Below are 22,114 nucleotides of genomic sequence, written 5' to 3'. Positions count from 1 at the left end.
AGCCATGGGGTGGTTAGTTGAGGAGGGTCATGGTTTTGAACAGAGGCCTTCGATGGATCATAAATGGATACCAACAGCAACTACTCAAGGGAAAACTGGACCTAAAAGATCTTGCCCCATTTTTCTTAATTCCCTCCAGCCTGTAAAAAGGCAACTATCCCTAATGCTTCTTCACTTGAATATGGCTGTATTCCTTTACGTATATAGTATATATACTTTTTTAAATTCAAAAATAAAATGAAATTGAACATATTGCAAGGGATTTTTTTTTAATCTAGAGGAAAAGTTTTATAACAACTTCCAATTTTACAGTGCCCTCTCTATTAAGCTATGTATGCATAAAAGAAAAGTAGGGCTTCCCTGGTGGCGCAGTGGTTAAGAATTGCCTGCTAGTGCAGGGAACACGGATTCGAGCCCTGGTTTGGGAAGATCCCACATGCCGCGGAGCAACTAAGCCCATGCGCCACAACTACTGAGCCTGTGCTCTAGACCCCGCGAGCCACAACTACTGAAGCCCGTGCACCCAGAGCCTGTGCTCCGCAACAAGAGAAGCCACTGCAGTGAGAAGCCGCGCACCGCAACAAAGAGGAGCCCCCGCTCGCCACAACTAGAGAAAGACCATGCACAGCAACAAAGACCCAACGCAGCCAAAAAAAAAAAAAAAAAAGTAATCTATATAAATGAAGTTAATTAAGACAGAGAGGGTCAGGACCTCCTCGGTGGCGCAGTGGTTAAGAATCCACTTGCCTAATGCAGGGGACACGGGTTTGATTCCTGGTTCCGGGAAGATCCCACATGCCACGGAGCAACTAAGCCCGTGAGCCACAACTACTGAGCCCATGTGCTACAACTACTGAAGCCCGCGCACCTAGAGCCTGTGCTCCAAAACAAGAGAAGCCACCACAATGAGCATCCCGTTCGCTGCAACGAAGAGTAGTCCCTGCTCTCTGCAACTAGAGAAAGACCGCATGCAGCAACGAAGACCCAACACAGGCAAAAAAAAAAACAACAAAAGAGGGTCAATAAGAAAGAAACACAGCAGTGAAGCTGGAACTTTGTATCTTTTGCAAAAATATATACTGAGCTCCAGGGAGGTTTTTTTTTGAGTTATTTTATGTAAAATTTGTAATATAGTCACCAACTTGGGAGATCAAAAATATGGATTTTATTCCATTTCAAGTTTCATTATTTTTCCCACAAATGTCCAGAGAAGAAACATTCTGCGGACTTTCCTAATACAAAACATTCAAGAACTAAGATTAAAATAGCACATGTAAGCCTTATTAAAGTGATATTGGCTAATTTGAAATATTATGTAATTCAGATATTCTTAGCTAATAATTTCTTTACCTTATTTAAGATAAATAGAGCACTAGTCTATTTAAACCTCAATTCAAAATTAGGGGGATTAATAATTCTTAGCTTTTAGAAGTAAACAAGACTTGAGTAAGCAAAAATAACTTGATAGATGCATGTTGGCTACTACAGTTTTAGGTATAATAAAATTAAATTATGTACCTGCATTTCGTTCTGATTTGCCTTGTCTTCGTGGAAAAATCATGCAACAGCTTTGTGACTCTTTTCATCAAGTCTGTTGGTTAATGATGCTTGCACAATCACAAAGCTTTAAAAAAAGCATGGAGCTGAAATATGCCATAATTTTTACATGTTTCTTTCAATAATAAACATCTTTATTTAGTGTAAGCTCTTTGGGGAATTGCTTTCAAATGAAGATATGTATAGAGTATTCACATACTGGGACATTTGTTCTAGTACAGTTATTGGCTAGAACCAAATGCAAGTTTGTATATATTACTATTATTAATTTTTAGTTAACTATTTATTAAAGATAGCAACCAAAGTTAATATTAAAGTGTTAGGAAGAGTACTTTGAAGGAGATCCACAACTAAACTGAAGTAACTCAAGATACTCTTAATGAATGATTTATTAACAGAACATGTTTTCATTATTATGTGTGAGAGCTCTTAAAGTGATGATGTTCTTTCCTATGCTCTGACATGGTTCTGTAATTTTATAAGAAGAAAGCAAAGTTATGTAGAAGAGAAACACACCTTAATCTATTTATTTGCTCAAAGTAAATCTAAAAAGTTATAACAGATTAGATTATAATATTGGAATTCTTAGCTGTTCTGAATGTGCTGAAACTAATCAATTTGTTCAAGTTTGCTAAATGAAATCCTTAATATCATTGAGAATAAAAAGACTCATTCCACACCACCCCAGGAATATATGTAACTGAGTTTTTACTGCTAATGAGTATAATCTATTACCTTAAACTTTATAAAATATTACCTAGCCTTTTCCTCACTGGTACTTAATAGTCTGACTTTTACTTTGAATAAAAGACAATTCCAATTTATAATCAAATGTTTAAAGAACAAATTAATACTAATTGTAATGGGATTAGCTAAAACATTTTTTAACCTAGAAGTTTTCTTAAGATTATTTAAAAATTCTAATTAGATTTAACTTTTGAAGAGGATTTTCTTACTCTAATCAAAGGAATTCAACATTTTCTCTCCTAGGAGAGGTCAGGAGAGAGAAAAGGGACTCCAGAGTAGATAACCAGATCAGACTAATCAATGCTGGTGGTGAATCAAGAGGTAGATAATGTTTAATTTAGATTTAAGAATATATATGACAATTTCAAAGTAAGATTTTTAATTATCATAGGTCTTTTACATTTTTTTAGTACTCTGAGTTCTAGAATTCCTTGACAGGAGTCAATTAAATAATAAAAGTTTTGTTTTGTCTTGTTTAAGTCAAGGATGCAAAACGTGGCCATAACTGTAAGCAATAGGCCCAAGCAGAATTTTCAAGAAAGATTATTTACGTTCTCCTTTTGCGGCTTACTATTGACAATGCAGTCATGATTTATTCAACTGTAGCTTTTAGGTGCAGTACCTTTTATTTATTCTGCAGTACAGAAGCTGGTAAGGAAAATTGTTTTTAAGTTGAATTAGAAAGTAAGACTTATAGCAAGACTTTTGAGAAAAGAAATTACTCAAATCACATAGATTAGGAGTAAGAAACAGGAAAAACCTGCACTCCTAGTAAATATCAGGCTCTTAGACAATAAAGGATAAAATTATGAAGTAGCATTATACTTCATATATTATAAATATATGAGTCTAGGAGAAGGTACAACTACTCTTACTCTCTGGAAAGAAAGCAGACACAGGAACACTCTAGGAAACAGTCTTTCTGTCCCTAGGTCTTTATATCTGTGCTGCATCTCACGGAAAAGACAGGAAGTTATAGTCCCTGTCCTCAAGTCTGCCACTGCATAAGCCCGAGGCCGTCTGTCTACTCAATAAGGTCATGAGAACTGGGGAAATGGGATTACCAAGGACACTCCTACCATGGAAGTTAACTTAGGGGCTAAAACCAGGAATGTAATGGAAGATGCTAATATTTTTTATTATTTCTCAGTTTAATTTATTCTGATTTGCTGATTCAGTATCCATGCTTCATATTGCTCACAACTTTGTTTTAAGCCAGCAGCCTGTGATAAAACTGATAAAGTTCTAATGCTTTCATTTACTCTTATAATTTAAAAACCCTGTTTGTAAAGCAGTTTTTTTTTTTTTTTTTTTTTTTTTTTTTTTTTGTGGTATGCGGGCCTCCCTCTGCTGCGGCCTCTCCCGTTGCGGAGCACAGGCTCCGGACGCGCAGGCTCAGCGGCCATGGCTCACGGGCCCAGCCGATCCGCGGCATGTGGGATCCTCCCAGACCGGGGCGCGAGCCCGGTTCCCCTGCATCGGCAGGCGGACGCGCAACCACTGCGCCACCAGGGAAGCCCTGTAAAGCAGTTTTTGAGGAGAAGACTGATACTTAATGAAACTCTTTTTGATGGTAATTGAAGTACCTAATAAGACTAGCATGATATCCAGGTATAAGAGGTCAGGAACTTTCTCATTTAGAGAAGAGTTATGGAGATGTGTTATTAGAATGAGTTACTAGACTTATAAAAGCGTTTAACAGGGAGAGGGAGTCCCAGAGCAAGAGCCAGAGTGAGAATGGAATATTTTAATTGAAAGAAAGAGTTTGTCATACTAGATTAAAATGAGTATTTAATGAGCTGTGAAAATAATACAGTTGACCTTTAAAAAGGGGAATTTTGGCTTGCTAGGAAAGTTATCTTTCTTAATTTTTAAATATGTTACAAAGTATAACATCTTATTTTGTTGATTAAATTCAATATTTGTGCAAGGTACTGGTTTTAAAAACATGTGTAAATTTTTTTTTCATTGAGTCAAAATTCTTAGGTCACTAATATCCCTGGTCTCTAATATCTTGCTACTTGAAATGTCAACCATGGGCTATTAGCATGAGCATCACCCAGAAGTCTCTTAGAAATGTAGTCTCCTCCCCATCCCAGACCAAGTGAGTCAGAATCTGTTTTTTAACAAGATCCTCAGGTGTTTCATATGCAAATTAAAGTTTGAGAACAGTTTTAACATATCAATATAGATATAGATTTATGTGTAATTTGTATCTGTCTATCCTCCTGTTTATTTACATTTCCCCCCTTTCCAGGATTTTATTTACTACTTGACTAACCCTGGTTAAGACAGATGAATTCAATAAAATAGCAAAATATAACTTAAGGAGGAAATTAAAAAATAGAGAATCACAAAAATACTGCTAGCAAAGTAGTGAAAAAGTATCCTGACCATTGACATTTAATTTTGATGATGAAAGGTCTTAGCTACTTCCTCAAAACGTGGTTAGTTCAAGTAGTTACTTTTTTGGTGACTGTTTTAACAGACTGATACACCTTCTGGAAGAAACCAAGGAGTTTAAATTTTAAGAATTTGCCCTTATCTAATCCAAAGTAGATGAGAAACTGCAAAAGTAGAAACTAAATATAATTTATCACTATCTTCATAAAACAGGTTAAGGAACATAATTCTGATAGCGTAAGGGGAGTTTAAAATGAAAAATCTTTCTACATCATTCTACAACAGTAATAGTGGGGGTTTTTTGGAGGGGAAATACTTATCCATTTTTTAGTTTATTATATTTTAACAACCATATAATATTTTTAATTGATTTAGAACTTTGATTCACAGGAGCTCATAGCAATCCATATATAATGAAAGGACTAGTAGAGGCTTAATAAAATTTTACACTTGGAATTAAAGATTACTAAAATATAATCCTGCAGCTTATTTTTACAGTAGAAAAATATATTAAAAATGCAGTTTTTAAGAGGAAAATAATTTGAAGTTAAAGGAGGTTAACTCATTTTGCCAAATCAACGGTGTTAAGAGTGTAGTGTTACAAATAGTGGGAAGGATTTGTTTTCATATTCTTCATTTGCTTAAACAGTCTCAAGATAGCAAAAAAAAGTCAATTTTTACCTAATCAGAAATTTGGAAATGACAGAAAGTCCATCTTCAGTGATTATGATTTGACATTATTTTAGTCAAAGCATTTCTAAATACTTCCTGATTAAAAGTTTTAAAAAGTTGTATACGCGTCAGAAAATGAGTGTTCTGTAAGTTATGTATCTTTTCCTTGAGTTTGACTTAAACGCTGTATGTTGAATTAAGCTCAACATATGTTGTGTTTATTGCACAATATATGGTCATTATTCTTAATGACGCGTTATCCTGTAATTTTTGTTTTCAAGTGGCCCTTTATCATGAAAGGAGGCTTTGTAATAGAGTGGAAAGACTGTGGGCTTCAGAGTCAGATAAACCTGTGCCATCCTGACTTTGCTGCTTCCAATTTTATGACCTTTAGCAAGTCATTTAATTTCCTTTAGCCTCAGTTTTCCCATATGCAAAATGGGAATATTTATGCCTTTCTTATATGAGAATGGGTGGTAGGTATTACATGTGAAAATTCTAGCCCATAAGAGGCTTTTAATAAGTAAAATCAATTTTCTTTTTATGTTTATTGTTATAATATTATTATTTTCATTTCTATGCAACTTGCTTAAGCATTCCTGCTTTTTCAGAGATCCAGTTTTCCAAATGCCTAGTTATCTTTCTGGTTATTAAGATTAAAAAAATTATATTTGTTTGAACTCCTGCTGATCTTTCAGGGAAGGAAAGTTCCTCCTTCAGGGCACTGCTAACCTCTTCATCTGTCTTTTTAATCCCATCTTCTCTCAATTCCTCACCATTGACATATTCTCTGCCTTCAATACTTCCCTCTCCATTGGTTCTTTTCCTTCAGCTTATGAATATTTTCAAATCTCTCTTATCCACATTCCCCAAATCTCCAGACTGATTCTCCTTAGCATCTAAAACCCCATTTTTCTCCAGGCTTTTATCACCACACATTACTTCTGAGAGAGTAGTCTGCTTATGTGTTTCTGTTTAGCACCTTCCATTCTCCTTAGCTCATTGCAGTCTTGCTTTTTTCTCCTCCGTTTTAGTAAACTTGTTCTTATTTGAATCACCAACTCATTTTGTAATTGCCATATTTAATGATGATTTTTCAATCCTCATCTAATTTATTTTCAGTATTTGACACTATTTACTTAGTAATTGAAACTTTCTCTTCCCTTCTTGTGAAAGGCACGTTTTCCAAGGTGTCTTACAATTTAAATTGCTTTTTTCCAATTTCCGTTTTCTGCTCCTCCTCCTCCTTCTGTCTTTTATATGTTAATGTTCTCAGGATCCTTTCTTTTGTCACTTTCCCTACGTGATTGCATCTGTCTCTAAGACTTCCATTCCTTCTTAGAGCTAACAGTTCCTTAACCCACACCAGACTTCCTAAAATCTGGGCTACTTTCTCAATGTGTTTCAAACTTGATTAATTATTTTATACCCTCAATCTTCCATTTCTCTGATAACTATCATCATTACTGAACTCACATCAAAACTAGTCATCATCTTCTACTCCCTCCAGGCAATCCCGCTGTCAACTAAAGAATGTTGCTCACCACATGGCTTTACAAGGATTGATTCATTAGCCACTGCAGTTGCTGACCTCCACACCACGAAAGGAGTTCAGGGCAGAGATCAGGAATGAGGTACTCTGTGCTCTGGGAAAACTGGCAGAGCTGGCTTTCAGATAGTTAGATATTTTCAGGAGAAAATTTTATGATTCCAGTTTCTTGCATCCTTCCATACTTAGAAATGCACGAAAATCCTTACGATATCTGTGCCTCCTGACTAGCAGTAACCTTCTACTGAGATGTGCTTAATTGCCTGTACCCTTTCTCCAAAATCACATATAAGCTGATCTCTCCACCGTAGCTCTTCAGAGCAGTTCCTCAGAGATAGCTGAGAGGCTATAGTCCTCATCAAGTCCCCCACAAAAATTGTAACGTACAGCTTTCACGTTGTGCGTTTTTATTTCAGTTGACATCACATATTTAGTTGCCAAGTTCCATTAATTCCACTGTTTTAATACTCCAGGGATTTAATACTTCCTGTTTAGCCCCACTGCTGCTACTTTAGCTCAAGCTCTGTCATCTTTCATATGTTCAGTTATGTTCTCCTAACTCGTTGTTAACTCTTTTTAAGCATACATTACTGTTCAAATGATCACTTAAATGCTTCTCCCATCCTCCAAAATAATTTATTTCCTTAATCTCCTGATAGCAAAAAAAGACGTTTATTGTAGACATTTTGTAAGTAAAAAAAGAAATGAATAAATATTATCTGTATTGTAGTTCTTTTTCAAGGAGTGGCTACTCCAACATTTTAGTGTATAGGATTTCATTTAGTGTATAGGATTACATTTTCATGTATAGGATTTCTATTCCTTTTCCAAATAGTAATATACTAATTTTAACAAATATTAATATATTAAAATGTGGTTTGAAAATATATCTTGTCACCCTTAAAAACTATGATACGTGTTTTCATATCAAGATATATGATATTGTATTTTTATTAATTTATAGATTCTAATTTATAATTCTAAAAATTATAAATTTTATAAATTTATAAATTTATAAATGGCATATTATAATGAAATTATGTTCAAAATTTTACCACTATTTTTGAGTACTATTGGAGAGTTAGTTTTTTCATTAGTATTAGAAATTATGCTATGGTGAATGTAGAATTTTGTATTTAAGTCTTTTTGTATAATTATGATTGTTTCTTAGAAATATTTGTAGAAGCAGAATTGCTGAAACACATATATGTTTACAACACATTTCTATAGACTTCTGATACATTTTTGACAAAATTCCCTTTAGAGAATGCTATATCAGTTTAAATTCCTAGCAGCTGTTTGGATTTTGTCCATTTTCCCACTGAATTTCATCATAATAAATATTTTAACAATTTGATAGGCAAAGATGGCATCTCATTGTTTTAACTGCATGTTTGTCGTTAAACTCTTTAAGTAATTTCTTGTCCACTGAATTGCTTAGCCTGTTTTTTTATCTTGATAATTATTATTTTTTAAATTTATGCACATTTTATATGTTCTAAAGCTATTAACATTAACATTTAAGCTATTAAGTACTTATTTCTTTTCTCAGTATTTACAGTTTAAATACATATTGGTCATTGACTTTCCTTTGCACCATTTCCTTAGTCTTGCTGTTAATCCATCTGTCTTTGATCTACAGGTAGTTGGTGTATAATAAAACTAATACTGCACTCACAATAGGGCATTGTAATAACTGATGACATGGCTTTATGAATTCCTTAGCCACGGAAAAAGGCAAGGATTATATCTAAATCGTCTTTGTATTCTCAGTGATAAGCCAAATCCCTTGCACACGTGTGCGCTTAGTAGGTGTTGAATTGGACTGTTATAATCCCTGCACAACTGTGTATAATTTCCACCCCATGCTCCAGCATGAAGAACCATTTGCTATTTTCTGAATCCTGCTCACGGGATTTTTAGTATTGTTTTACAGTTAAGAGCCAAGGTTACGCAGGCAGCCAAACCTGGGTTTGAGTTCAGGCTTGACCCTACCAGCTTCCTAGTTGTGTCACCTTGAACAAAGCCTCAGATTGCCCATCTGTAAAATGGGTTATTATAGTATCTATATCATTGATATATTGTAAGCCTTAGATGTTTACCCAATTTGAGACTAGGAAATAATTAGCACTTAATAAGTGACACCTATTATTATTATTATCATTGCAATCAAAGTTAGTTGGGTACTTCAGATGAAGTGTAGTACTGTAACTGTTAGAGTTTAAATTATTACTTGTTGCATTATTAACTTATTACATGTTACCCGTGTTCCCTCTACAGAAAAATATGAGCAGATTATCCAAGTCTTTAAGGACATATTTTTAAGACAAATTACATAGAAATAAATGAAAAAAATCTGAATGAAATATATATTCCTTTAGATATTAGAAAGAATAGTAATGAATATTCTGCTTATTAATATATATCAATACTGTTAAACTATTACTCTTAAAAAGTAAGCAAATTCCAGATATGTACATATTCTTCAATTTCCATTAGATAATAACTGACTGTAATTATTTACACTAATACTTGGCAACTTTCCTAACTTAATAAACCCACGTAAATGAATTTTAATAAAAATAAATGAGTATAAAACATTTCAGAAATCAATTATGTTCATACTAACAAGAAAAAAAAGAGTGAAATGATTTTGTTGTAACGGGGAACACAAAAAGGAGAAAATCAGTCTTAAAAGTCACTCATAGTTAACATTACACAATAAAAGAAAATTACCGACAAGATATTTTCAAGCACAATCATAGTGGAATAACAATGACAGTAACAATGGATGTCTCAAAAGAAATACATTTTTACTTTCATAAGACTGTTGACAATCTTTAGGTACTTGTAGAAACACAAAGAGGAAATGTAAATACCAGGAGAGAAATATGCAATAGCAGGAGAGAAATATTTCCTTTCTTAAAGTTGTATTATATTTTCAAAGTTGGTCTTTAACGAATTTTAGGACAAGAGTTATTGTGGTACACTAAGTAAGTTTTCTATCAAATAAATATTTGCAGTTGACATATATGAGAACAAACTTTTCTAATTGTTTTAATGAGCTGCCTGAATAAAGAATTGAAGACGGTGTTTTAAAACTTAGACTTTTATGAAAATGTTGTAAATATAATACTCAAACCCTCTGTGATTTTGAAAAATCAGTGTTTTTTTTTGTTGTTGTGGTACGCGGTCCTCTCACTGTTGTGGCCTCTCCCGTTGCGGAGCACAGGCTCCAGACGCGCAGGCTCAGCGTCCAAAATCCTGCCCAGCGGCCAGCTGGGCTCACAGGCCCAGCCGCTCCGCGGCATGTGGGATCCTCCCGGACCGGGGCACGAACCCGTGTCCCCTGCCTCGGCAGGCGGACTCTCAACCACTGCACCACCAGGGAAGCCCCAAAATCAGTGTTTAATCAACATGCTAATATTATTCCAAGTCAAAAAAACTACTTATTACAAAAGAATTTATTTTTAAAATTGTGATCAGTCCTACTAAGCTTTGTTACAAGTAAGGTAACTGGGTTGCCCAGGATTTTCTTGATTTCAAAACTGAAAGTCCCATGTCCTGGGAGCTGCTTCAGTCCTGGGCAAACTTAGATGGTTGGTCACCCTAGTTATGGGTTACTTAAATACGTGTTGCCATAAATACACAAAATACAAAAGAAAACCAAGAATAAGACTGTCAATATGACATGACATTTAGAATTCACCTTAAAGGGAGGAAAATTGATCATAAGAGTATAGTGTTTGTACAAAGTCTGTTTAAAAGAAAAGAAAGTGCTGCTCAATATAGATTATAACAATGATCCAAATTTACCTTAATAAGATACTTACTTTTGTAAAAATTCTTCATAGCCACATACACTTAGAAGATAACTTTGGGGTGATAACTGGTCATTTGTGCAAAAATGTAGAATTTCTGCTATTAGGTCTTTGACAAGATAATTAGCTAAAAACAAAGGTGAATAATAAAATGTTAGTAAGAGCATATTATATATTGGCTGGGAGAAAGATTTTGAGCACAAAAAGTGATACATGCTTTATGAACTATTATAACTTTCTAGCTCCATCAAGAGGAGTTAAAATGAGATGCATCTCGTTTATTAGTCTGGTTAGATTTGGAGATTTAAAAAAAAATATTCTTTGCATTTTCTTTGATCAATCTGTCTTCAAATAACCGAACAGAGCTAGGTATTTCATTCCTTATTCTAAAATCTTTGGTAATTGTAGCTCTCCATAAAAAATATTCTACTGTGATTACCCTTAGGAATTTGGGAAATGCCAAAGAGATTACACAGTGAGTTCTAAGTGGCAAGCCAGGAATCTAAATCTGTCATCTTCCAAAGCCTGTGCTCTTAATAATTCCACGTTTTCACAACTCATCACTCTTCCTTTCCTGTGTAGGAATCACCCCAGATTCTATCTTGGACAACGTTATAATAACCTTGAAGAACATGTACTCTCTTTCTCCACCTTCTCTGGGACTCAAAGTGTCAGCATATTATAGGGTAAAGTTCTTTGCCTTCTTATATTCACATTCCATAATATCCCCCTACCAAACTCTTACATGCATATGCCATTTAATAGTGGCCAGAACCGTGCTGACTTGTTATGATTATATTTGTCTGTGAAATATTTTTCTAATTGTAAATGATAAATAGTATGGGATTCATTTATTATCATATGTGATAATGGAAATTATCTGTTATATATATTATCTATTTATCTATCTATCTATCTATATCTCCATGCTTTCAATGTGATCTTGAATGAAAGTGCAACAGATTGTACTGATGATCCTTAATGAGGATTTGAACAGCATACTGCAAACACTCATTTGCGTTTATTTGAGTTGCGTTTTGTTGGCAATTATGTGTTTAATTTGCTGTGACTTCTTTTACTGCCACACCTTTTTGTTTGGGAAAGGTTTTTGACACAGACTGGCTCATAAAAAGTAGTGCAAGTGATATTGTTGGACTTGCCATGAAGAAAAAAACGGAAGAGTATTATAATGTCTGATTTAAAAGTGTAGGTTTTACGGTAGATCAAGTTGTTATCAATAAAACGGTTGGAGAAACAAATGGTAAAGATCATCATGGGAATTAGAGATTGTGGAAGTGCCCTAACACAGAAGAGAGTATATTAGACATGCTACTGCTTGGCAATATTAACTGAAATAGTATGAATTGAAGCTAGAAGAAGACATGGCCACAAGCAAAAGCATGACTATAAAGGCTTTGACAAGAAGGGGAGAGCATTGCCAATATAAGATGGCAGGAAAATATCTCTGAAGACACCAGTTTGTTTTAATTCATTTGACTTTTCTGTTTCCAGGACTGTGTCCCCTGTGCTGTTTGGGGCATGCATGCATTCATTATTTCACTACAGTCATCTTTGTGGTTTACATGAAAGACTCCATAATCCAGTTTCTAGCTATTACTCCTCTCCTGTGCTTTGGTGTGATATCTCCTACTATTTGCTTCATGTTACTTTTTGGTTGTCTCATTATTGCTTCAAATTCAGCATGTCTAAATCTGAAATTATCATTTTTCTCCTTGAACCCAAACATTAAGTGTCTGTAAGTTAAACTTCTCATCCATAGTTCATATTGTAAGCCAACAAGAACTATGGCTTCTTTTAAGTAGACTTTATACCTGTATCTTCAATTTGACAGCTAATGTAACCCTCTTTCCAGTTTCTCCTAGTCTCCAACTTCGTACAGTCCTTCTCAATCTGTTGACCATATTGCCTAGCATACTGAAAAGATTAAGGCCCATTTGAGATTATTTAATTATGCTACTCTACACCTTAAATCTAGTTTTTTTTATGCATCCTTCTCTATCCCTTTACACCTCTTGATACATAAGTATCACTGCTTTTTACTGCATCTTACTTCTTCACATGTGATCCTTCCATCACTGGTTTCCAGTTCCAGCAATTTAAAGCCCCTCTCTTTTATATATTTAATATCCTCCACTCTAAAGATGCTTTTGTCTTTTCTTTAGGATGTTTTGTTTCTATTTAATATTCCAGTAAAATCTCCTCTTCCATTCTATTCCCTTAAGATAGTATCTTATTTATTTTATTTATTTTTACCTCCTCATTACTGCCAAATTTCTTTAAAGTGTAGATGACTTCTACAAGTCTCAATTACTCTTTAATCTTGCAAACTGACTTCTACTTCCACCACTTTGCAGGTCACAAACAGCTTCCTAATACTGTTCCAACTATGTGTCATCTAAATCTAGAAGGTAGTTGAAAGTAAAGACACTGGCTCTAGAGTAACTTTGGAATTGGAAAAAAGAAGAGGGCAATCATCTTCACTGAGGTGATAGCTAAAGACTGTAGAACAGAGAAGTCCTTGTTCAAAACACCTGCTCTTCCAGAAGGATTCTATTTTCTCACTCTGGGAGAAACAGAATTCTCTTTGGATGAAAACCTCTCACTGTCTCCTCTTTGCTTATCTAGATTTCATTATTCCTTAAGTTTCTAGCAACTTATTGGTCATTCTTGAAATGCTTTTCAGACTTTTGTTCTCTAGAGCACATCTATATTATTAGTAAAACACTCATATAAAGTGGTGAAGGGATCACAGTTTTGGCATAAAGATTATCTTAAAGTGAAAACATTTGAAAACTTATCTTCACTTTTCTTATCTGACTATAACCAAGACTCCCTAATACAGGTGCTATCAACTTTCTTCTGAGAGAGTTTCCTGCAACTTCTGAGAAGGAGACAAACTGCCCATCCATTAGCATAAAAAGATATATAAGTATTTCCTTACTGAAGCTCTAAACACCCCCCTCCTCACACTTTTACATTAACTTTTTATGTAAACCTTTACCTCTGGGTTTCAGCAGGTTACTCATTACTGAGTAACCCCTGCATTCATGTATAAGGAAACCTTGTCTTTTGTCCTGTTAATTTCTCTATTGTCAGTTGTGTCACAGCCTAACCCCTCTTCAAATTTAAATGGGCAGAAGACAAGTTTTCCACCTAATAGCAGCATATGCTACTCTGTATATTTTCATAAATGTGTCCTCTCACCTCCTCTGCTTTTTCCTCCTTCCCATCTAATCATCCCTTCCTCCCCCTCTTCTTTTTTTTTTAATTAATTGATTAATTTATTTATTTTTGGCTGTGTTGGGTCTTCGTTTCTGTGCAAGGGCTTTCTCTAGTTGTGGCAAGCAGGGGCCACTCTTCATCGTGGTGCGCGGGCCTCTCACTATTGCGGCCTCTCGTTGCAGAGCACAGGCTCCAGACGCGCAGGCTCAGTAGTTGTGGCTCACAGGCCTAGTTGCTCCGCGGCATGTGGGATCTTCCCAGACCAGGGCTTGAACCCGTGTCCCCTGCATTAGCAGGCAGATTCTCAACCACTGTGCCACCAGGGAAGCCCCCCCCTTCTTCTTATAGACCCTTTTACTATCTTTGAGGCCACCGACATCCTCTTTACCACTGTACATCTCTAACACTAAACACAATGACCTAATCACTTTACTGAAACTTCTTATAAAAGTCAAAAATGGCCTCTGTTTTGCCAAATCTAATATTGGAAATTAAATATCATAAATTGGAAGAATAGGAGTGGTCTCCCTAGTTCATAATTATTTCCTCTTCTCCAGCAGCTGAAGATGCCATTCTGATTGGATCAAGGTACAGCACTATTGATCTTGGCTGTGCAATCAGAACTCTGATTTTAGAAATTTGAAAGTGGATCTGAAAGCAGCTCTTCTGCCCCTTTCCTGTTTGCCCATTTCTATTCCCCTCTAACCTTGAAAGAACCTAATTAACCTGTTGATTCTTTTCCTAGATAAAAAGAAGTAAGATAAAGAATTAAGTAGTTAAAGAATGACTAGTTCTTTACCCACAATGGCCTCCTTAGCAATCCTGCAGGCATATCACACAGGCAAGATAACATCTGAAGAGAGAGTCAGCCTGCCTTTGCAGAATGGAGAACAATGCATACATAACCCAATCTCCTGCCTCTACGGTTCACTGAGATTCTTCCTCCCCTTTTTTTCCCTTTAAGAACTGTCATGGCTGAGCAGAATCTTTGGAGTTGGTCTTGGGACCTGAGTCTACCTTCTCCCCAGATTGCTGGCTTTTCTGATTAAAACACCTTTCTTTCCTTTCTGTTGACGTTTGCCTCTTGATTATTGGTTTTTGAGCAGCAAGCAGCCAAACCTGAGTTTGGTAACAGATCCAATAGGGAGGTTAAACTTTCTTTAGATCTCTGACCAAATAGCATTTAAGCTTGAGAGCTTAGCTTTCCATGTGTTGCAGAAAAGTAAGGGAAATGAGTCAGCAGAAAGCAAGAGAAACATAAGAAGCAATTATACAGAGAGGAGATGAGGTGAGAGACATACAAGAATTTTGGACTGCCTGTACATCAGTGTTTTATTCCCCAATCTTTGCTGAATTCCTGCTCTTAAATTCTATAAGAAATCCCTGTTATCTTTAAATTTTTTTTCTGCTTACATCAGCAGGAGTTGGTTTCTGTTAGTTTCAAACCAGATGGTCCTAACTAATATTCCTACATAACATTGTTATGTTTGCAGTCATCTGTACTAAGTCAGAGCCTTGGCTAGAGTAAGAAAGAAAATAAGCAAAATACAGTGGTAATAATAATAATGAAAAAAATAATTGGACCATTATTTGTCAAGAAACAACAGTTGATATGCAGAAACTTGGTAGCAACTAATGTGTGAATAACTAATATTGTTTTGCAAAATGGTTGATGGTAACAGTGAAATAAATATTAAACAACTTTAAAGAGATTCTAAAACTTTAGAGAAATGAGAATCATCTGGTGAATTTGATAAAATACAGATACCTGGGATCCATCCAGAGACTCCAATTCAGTAGAGCTGCTAACTATGCTGGGCTGTACAGGACTATTATAGTTCTCACTGTGGAGATAGAGGCTGTGTAACAGCCATTTTCACTTACATATAGTCTTTATCTAGAATCTTTTTGAAATTTAGCTTTTATTTTTAATATGCTAAAAACTTGCTATACTTGCTATTTCATAGCAGGAAAATAAGGTGTCCTGGGGTGAGCTATGAAGAGAGTTCTAAAAAACAATAGCCAAACAAATGTTAAAAGATTTCCAGCTGTTTTCCTCTTACTTCACTTCAGGGCAAAATACTAGCTAATACTGCTTCTTTTAATGACTTCAGTCTGTGGACTCAAGGCAGCTATACCAGCTTTATGTAGATTTTTATACTTATTTGCAAGATTGCTTACCATATGGCATAAAATGAAGTTGTTGTGTTGAGTCATCAGTAAAAATATTTATATTAACCTTAGTATTAGAAAAGAACTTGTATGGAAATGCTGTAGTCATGCTCCAGATCTTCCCCGAATTGGAATTAATGTCAGCTGCATGATATGTTTCTCTTATTCTGAAAAATATATGTGAAAAAATACTTAGGACAAGATTTTAAGAAACTGCATGCAGGGTTTGCTACAGAAGATTTGAAATATGAAAATAACCAGCAGCTGATTTGTTGTATAGTGCTATTAGCTAGGCTAGATTGGTAAAGATTACAATTAAACCAAAAGCAACTGTAAAGCTCTGGTCTTTACATTTTCCCCGGGGCACCTCATTTGAAGCAATTAAGAATACATTGTCACGTATAAAACATGAAAATTCACTCTGAACAGTGATTGCTTGCTTCACTGACATTGCCTTTTGAAGCATGAACTCCTCCCCTTGGTTTTGGCTCATGCCTTTGTCAAGCCAGAAGTCACTCATTTATTATTTATTCATTTATTGATGAATAAATTCTCTTGTTTGTGTCAAATTGGTAAATACCATTCTTGGCAGCCCAGTTTCTTTAAATTTGGGGTTTTACACAAATCTTTGGCTTTTACGTAAATAATTGAGCCCAGAAGTCATTTGTACATTCTGAACAATTACTTACTGTGTCAGAAAGTCAGAGAATTGGAAAATAGTTTATCCTTGGAGTCAGAAGCCTTGGGTATGAATACTGACTCTTTTTTAATTTTTTAAAATGTTTTTAACATCTTTATTGCCATATAATTACTTTACAATGGTGTGTTAGTTTCTGCTTTATAACAAAGTGAATCAGCTATACATATACATATATCCCCATATCTCCTCCTTTTATTCAATAGTTTTATGGTCAGAGGCAAGTTATATGACCAGTTTCTTTGTTTGCACAAATGAGGATATTTATATCTACTTTAAAGGTTATGAGAGAAAAGGCATATAAAAGACTTTTGCAGAATGTAAAGCAATATATCCATGTAAAGTATCATAATTATCATTATATTATTACAGCTGAATCCCTGTAGAGCCATATTTTATGCCCACATGTAGAATTCAGCATAAAATTATTTGTAACTAGATATTTAAAATGCTTTTGATGATGAATTTGAAGTCCTAGGTTTTTTTCTGTTTTTGTTAATTTTGCAGACCTCTAAACTTTGTAGTGCTCTTCCTGAATGAAAAATTATGCATTCTGTGTATGCATTCTATGTAATGTATCATATATATTATATCCTTGGCATTTATTCTAACTATTTTTGCAGCATTAAAGTAGTATAGGTCCATTGAAGTAGCTGTATCTCTATGCCCTTAAACTCTACCAAAACATCCCCCCCTTGAGGGACCTCACAAATGGAAAAGTGTGTATGCACCCAATGGGTCTGGCATGTATCAAAATCACCTTTTTTTCTGGGTTCCATCCCCAAAGTTTTTGATTCAGTAGATATGTGGAAGATTCCCCGCCCCCACCCAATTTTTAGCAGTTTTCCAGGTAAGCCAATACTACTGCTGCTCCAGAACTGCAGTTCAAGAACCACTGCTTAGGATAAAGGTATGGGCCACTCTTCCTTGTTATACACTACAACAAAGGTTTGGACTCCAGTTCTGAATTGAGGAGCTTTATGATCTAGCATTCAACCATATGATAAGGTACTACTCAATGTATATATACATGATTTAACCTTCTACCATTTTGGAGAATTAAATTTAAAATGTAAATTCATGACTCATTCTTTCCCAAACCTTCACTGAGTATCTACTGTGGGCCAAAAACTTTTTTCATGTGCTATGACATTTTATTGTATTTTTAATAAAAATATGACGTATTTCTTGAGAGATGTGCCTTAAAAGTATATCACAACAAGAAACCAAATCCCACAAGTTAGAGAGCCTCTTTAAGGGTGTATGGCGGGAATTAGGTAAGGTTATTTAAATGTTAGAAAAAATAACACTGATGAAATTGGACATATAAATCCATTCTATATGGCTTTCCAGAAATTTTGGAGACCCTCTTAAGAAACTTGGCTTTCAAATTCAGTTCTGTCTTCTTTTAAATTAAGAGCTTTGGATAACACCTAGCACATATTAGGTCCTCAAAAATATTTGCTATTGAGTGAATAGTGTGTTTGTGTACAAAATAATTGTGCATATATAAATTTAATTATCTTTATATGAATATTTGTCAACAAAAATTATAGAAAACCAAAAAAATGTGTAAATATAACCCTTATCTTCTTTTTACTACTTTAAAGTTTATTATTGCTTGGTTGTCTTTTTTAGTACTCATGGTTACTTTGAAAGAAACCATTGGAAAAAAATTCCATTTAAGAATTTTAAAATGTACCATGAGCTACTGACAAGCCATCACATAAAATATTTTCATGTCACTATTGCATTCACAAGAAGATTTCATCAAAGAATATTACATTCTCTTGAAAAAAAAAGTGATGGGAGAGACTAATAATAAGTGTTTTTTGATGGAGCTATACCAGATATTACCTTGTGATATTGAGAGAGCTATTTCTTATGCTTAGAGGGTAGAAATTATCACATCTTAGATTTAAAGTGTCAAGTTCCTGGCAATGCTTGTCATGTTGTTACAGTGGGTAGCTCATTCCTGACAGAATCAATATTGATATCTGTAAAGATCCTAATTAGGAATCCAAAGTGCCATTTAAAATATTCTTCTGTGAACTGGAGCAAGAAATTAATTAAAGATTGAATATAGGTTCACGGATTTGAACTGCTTTGTTTTGTATTTTGTATGTGTGCCTTTCGGTTCTTCCAATATGGTGACAAGTTTTTTAACTTGACTTTGCTTTTTTGTTTCTTTCTTGTTCTTCATTTGAACATCTGTCATGCACTGACTAGTTATTAGGCATTCAGATAGCCTTTTAAGGTAGTGATTAAATAAATGATTCAAATCTTTACTCACAAATGATTCTTTAGCAGGCCGATGCTATAGCTGATAAATAAGCTAATGTTTATTTATATGTATATTTATTATATTTAAAACAGCCAAAAAAGGATAAAAATCAAGATAACTAAAATGTAAGTGCGTTAATTTTTCAAAATTTTCAGGAATCTTAGCAATAGAAGAGATGGTATTATATAAATTTTAATTGATAATGAGAGATTGGTCTTTAAAAAAGAGGCATGTACCTTTATAAGTGCTTTTTTTAGATTAGCAAAAAGGGGATTTGGGATCTGGGATCCCCTTGTGATCAAATTTGTTTTTCAGTGGACAAACACCCATGCATTTGTTCAACATTCTGGCAGCCCATTCAGGGTAAGATTGAGTTATTGAGCAGAAGGTACTCTTATCATTCTAAATAGTATATCCCAGGTAAGAAGGATAAATCTATGCTAATTTGGGACAGAGCCAAATAAATCAGTCACTTATGTGCCATTAAATGAGAAATTAATTCACTGCAAACTAAGCGATCAACAAACAGCAAGGGCAAGACTGAAATTATAAAACATTCGTCTGTAGTCAAATTTTCAGGGGAAAAATTTATTTGACTATAAACAACAAAAGCAATACCAGAAGTGATTAATGAACTAATTTGTCATAAATTTATACTTTTAACTATGTTAAAAAATTATAGAGCTTTAACATTTTATATGCAAGATTAATCAGTTCAGTGATGTCAAAATAGACAAATTTATGCAGGTACAGAAATTTCTAAGTTTAATGGAATAGCAACACTTACTTTTTTACTTTGTTGCAAAAGGAGGCCAGACTTCTATTACTGCCCTGAGGTACTTCAACCAGCTGAATGGAACAACCTGTCAGCTTAAAATAAAAACTGTTAAATTAAAATAGTTTGGTGTGGAGAAAAGATTAATACAATTCTAAAATTTTTATTTTATTTTAAAAAGCCATTATGTTTTTAATTTTATTTTTAAAAAATTTACTGAAGCAATACATATGGAAAAATACATAAATTTTAAATATATAATTTGAGTTTTGAGGAATGTATGCAACTGTGAATATTAATATCCAATCAAAAAATATAGAACATTTCTATCACTTTAGAAAGTTCCCCCATATCTCCTTCTGTCAATCTGAACATCTATTTGGTAACTGTTAATTCAGATTTCTATCACCATAGATTAATGAATGTGCTCTTTTGTTTCTGGCTTCTTTCATTTAAATGATATATGTTTTAAAATTTATGTTGTCATATGTATCAATAGTTCATCTTTTTTAGTTGCCTATTAGTAGTATTCTGTTGCATGAATATTCCATAGTTTGTTTATCCATCTTCCTGTTGATAAACAGTTGTGTTGTTTGTAGTTTTGGGGTATTGTAAAGAAAACTATTAATTTTCATATACAAGTGTGTTTTGGACATGTGCTTCACTTCTTGTGAATAAATCCATAAATGGCTCAGTTAAAGAAATAATTTTGCTTTATGTATTTTGGAGCCATTATTAGGTACATCTACATTTAAATTTATTATGTCTTCCTGATTGACTGTTTTATTATTATGAAATGACCCTTTTCTTTCTCTAATAATACCCTGCCTTAAGCTTCATTTTCTGATATTAATAAACACACACAGCTTTGTTTTGTTTGTTGAATGTTATTTTTATTTTTTTTAAACTTTCAACCTATCTGTGCTTTTCTTTTTCAAACTTGACTCTTAAAAAATAAAGCCTTTCTTTTTTATCTAGTTTGTCAATTTCTCTCTTTTATTTGGAATATATTTAGTATATTTATGGATATTGTTAGATTTAAGACTGCCATGTTCATATGTGCTTCTAGTTGTTTCTTCTGTTTTATTTTGTTCTTCTATTTCTCCTTCCCTGATTTTTGCAGTTTGATTTTTTATCCCATTTCATTTAATTTCTCTGTTGGATTTTTAGTTTTTCTTCTTTGTACTATATTTTTAGTGATTATACTAGCTTAGAACTTAAAATATGCATCGTAAATATTTCACAGTTTACCTAGAGTTAATATTGTGCCACTGCATTTAAAATGTAAGAATTTCCAATAGCAGATAACATTTACCCTCCCTTCATCTTTTATTCTCTTGTTGTCTTTTATCTTTTGATTACATATACAACAACTCTGACAATGAAATGCTGTTTTTTTTGCTTTAAACAGTCAGCTGTCTTTCAAAAAATTAAGATAAAAGTAGTTTTTCATATTTACTAACATATTTACCATTTTTGCTGCTCTTTTTTTCTTTCTATATTCCATCTGGTATCATTTTCTTTGCATCCAAAGACTGACCTCAGTATTTTTTGTGTGCATGTGACCTGACTGATTTCTCTCAACATTTGTTTATATGATAATATATTTATTTTAAATATTCAAGCATGTACTCAATGAGTTATAGAAGTATGGATTCTTTTCTTTTTTATAGAGCTTTAAAAATGCTATTCCACTGTCATCTGGCTTCCATCGTTTCTGATGAGATAATGCTTTAATTCAGATTGTTGTTCCACTGCCTGAAATTTATTTCCCCCTCTCTGCCACCTTTTATGATGTTCTTTGCACCTTTGGTCTTCATGTGGTTGAGTATAACATGTCTACATGTGGTTGTCTTTGCATTTATTCTGTTTGGGATTTATTGAGTTTCTTAAATCTGTAATTTGATATTTTATACCAGAGTTGGAGAAAATTTCAGAGCATTATTTCTTCAAATGAATTTTTCTCTCTTTCCTTTCCTCTCCTGCTAGCATTCCAAAATTATCCATATATCAGGCTCCTTATCTCCTAAGTTTCTTAGTCCCTGCTCACTTTTATATAATTCTTTTATTTTCTCTTCTTCAGTTTGGGTAATTTCTATTCTTTTTCTTTTTTTTCTCTCCTTTTTAAATAAATTTATTTATTTTATTTATATTTATTTTTGGCTGCGTTGGGTCTTCGTTGCTGCGTGCGGGC

The 22,114-nt window shown here is 34.0% G+C and overlaps 1 protein-coding gene across 2 annotated transcripts in view; it reads right to left on the bottom strand.

Annotated features, from left to right (window-relative positions):
- PIK3C2G (phosphatidylinositol-4-phosphate 3-kinase catalytic subunit type 2 gamma) overlaps positions 1-22,114 on the bottom strand; it is a 370,041-nt gene that overhangs the window by 325,497 nt on the left and 22,430 nt on the right. Inside the window, exons 3-5 of one of the 2 annotated variants that reach the window (XM_024129228.1) lie at positions 19,933-20,015; positions 16,174-16,331; positions 10,762-10,876 (exon numbers count right to left, since the gene is read on the bottom strand). In XM_024129228.1, coding sequence (XP_023984996.1) covers positions 10,762-10,876; positions 16,174-16,331; positions 19,933-20,015 — 356 coding nt within the window. The remainder of the gene's footprint in view (positions 1-10,761; positions 10,877-16,173; positions 16,332-19,932; positions 20,016-22,114) is intronic. The other variant, XM_007126978.3, reaches the window with a different exon arrangement.

This window comes from Physeter macrocephalus, chromosome 6 (genome assembly GCF_002837175.3).
Source record: "Physeter macrocephalus isolate SW-GA chromosome 6, ASM283717v5, whole genome shotgun sequence".
Taxonomy (NCBI): domain Eukaryota; kingdom Metazoa; phylum Chordata; class Mammalia; order Artiodactyla; family Physeteridae; genus Physeter; species Physeter macrocephalus.
Note: the sequence above shows the minus strand (reverse complement) of the source record. Positions and strands in the feature narration are given on the sequence as shown.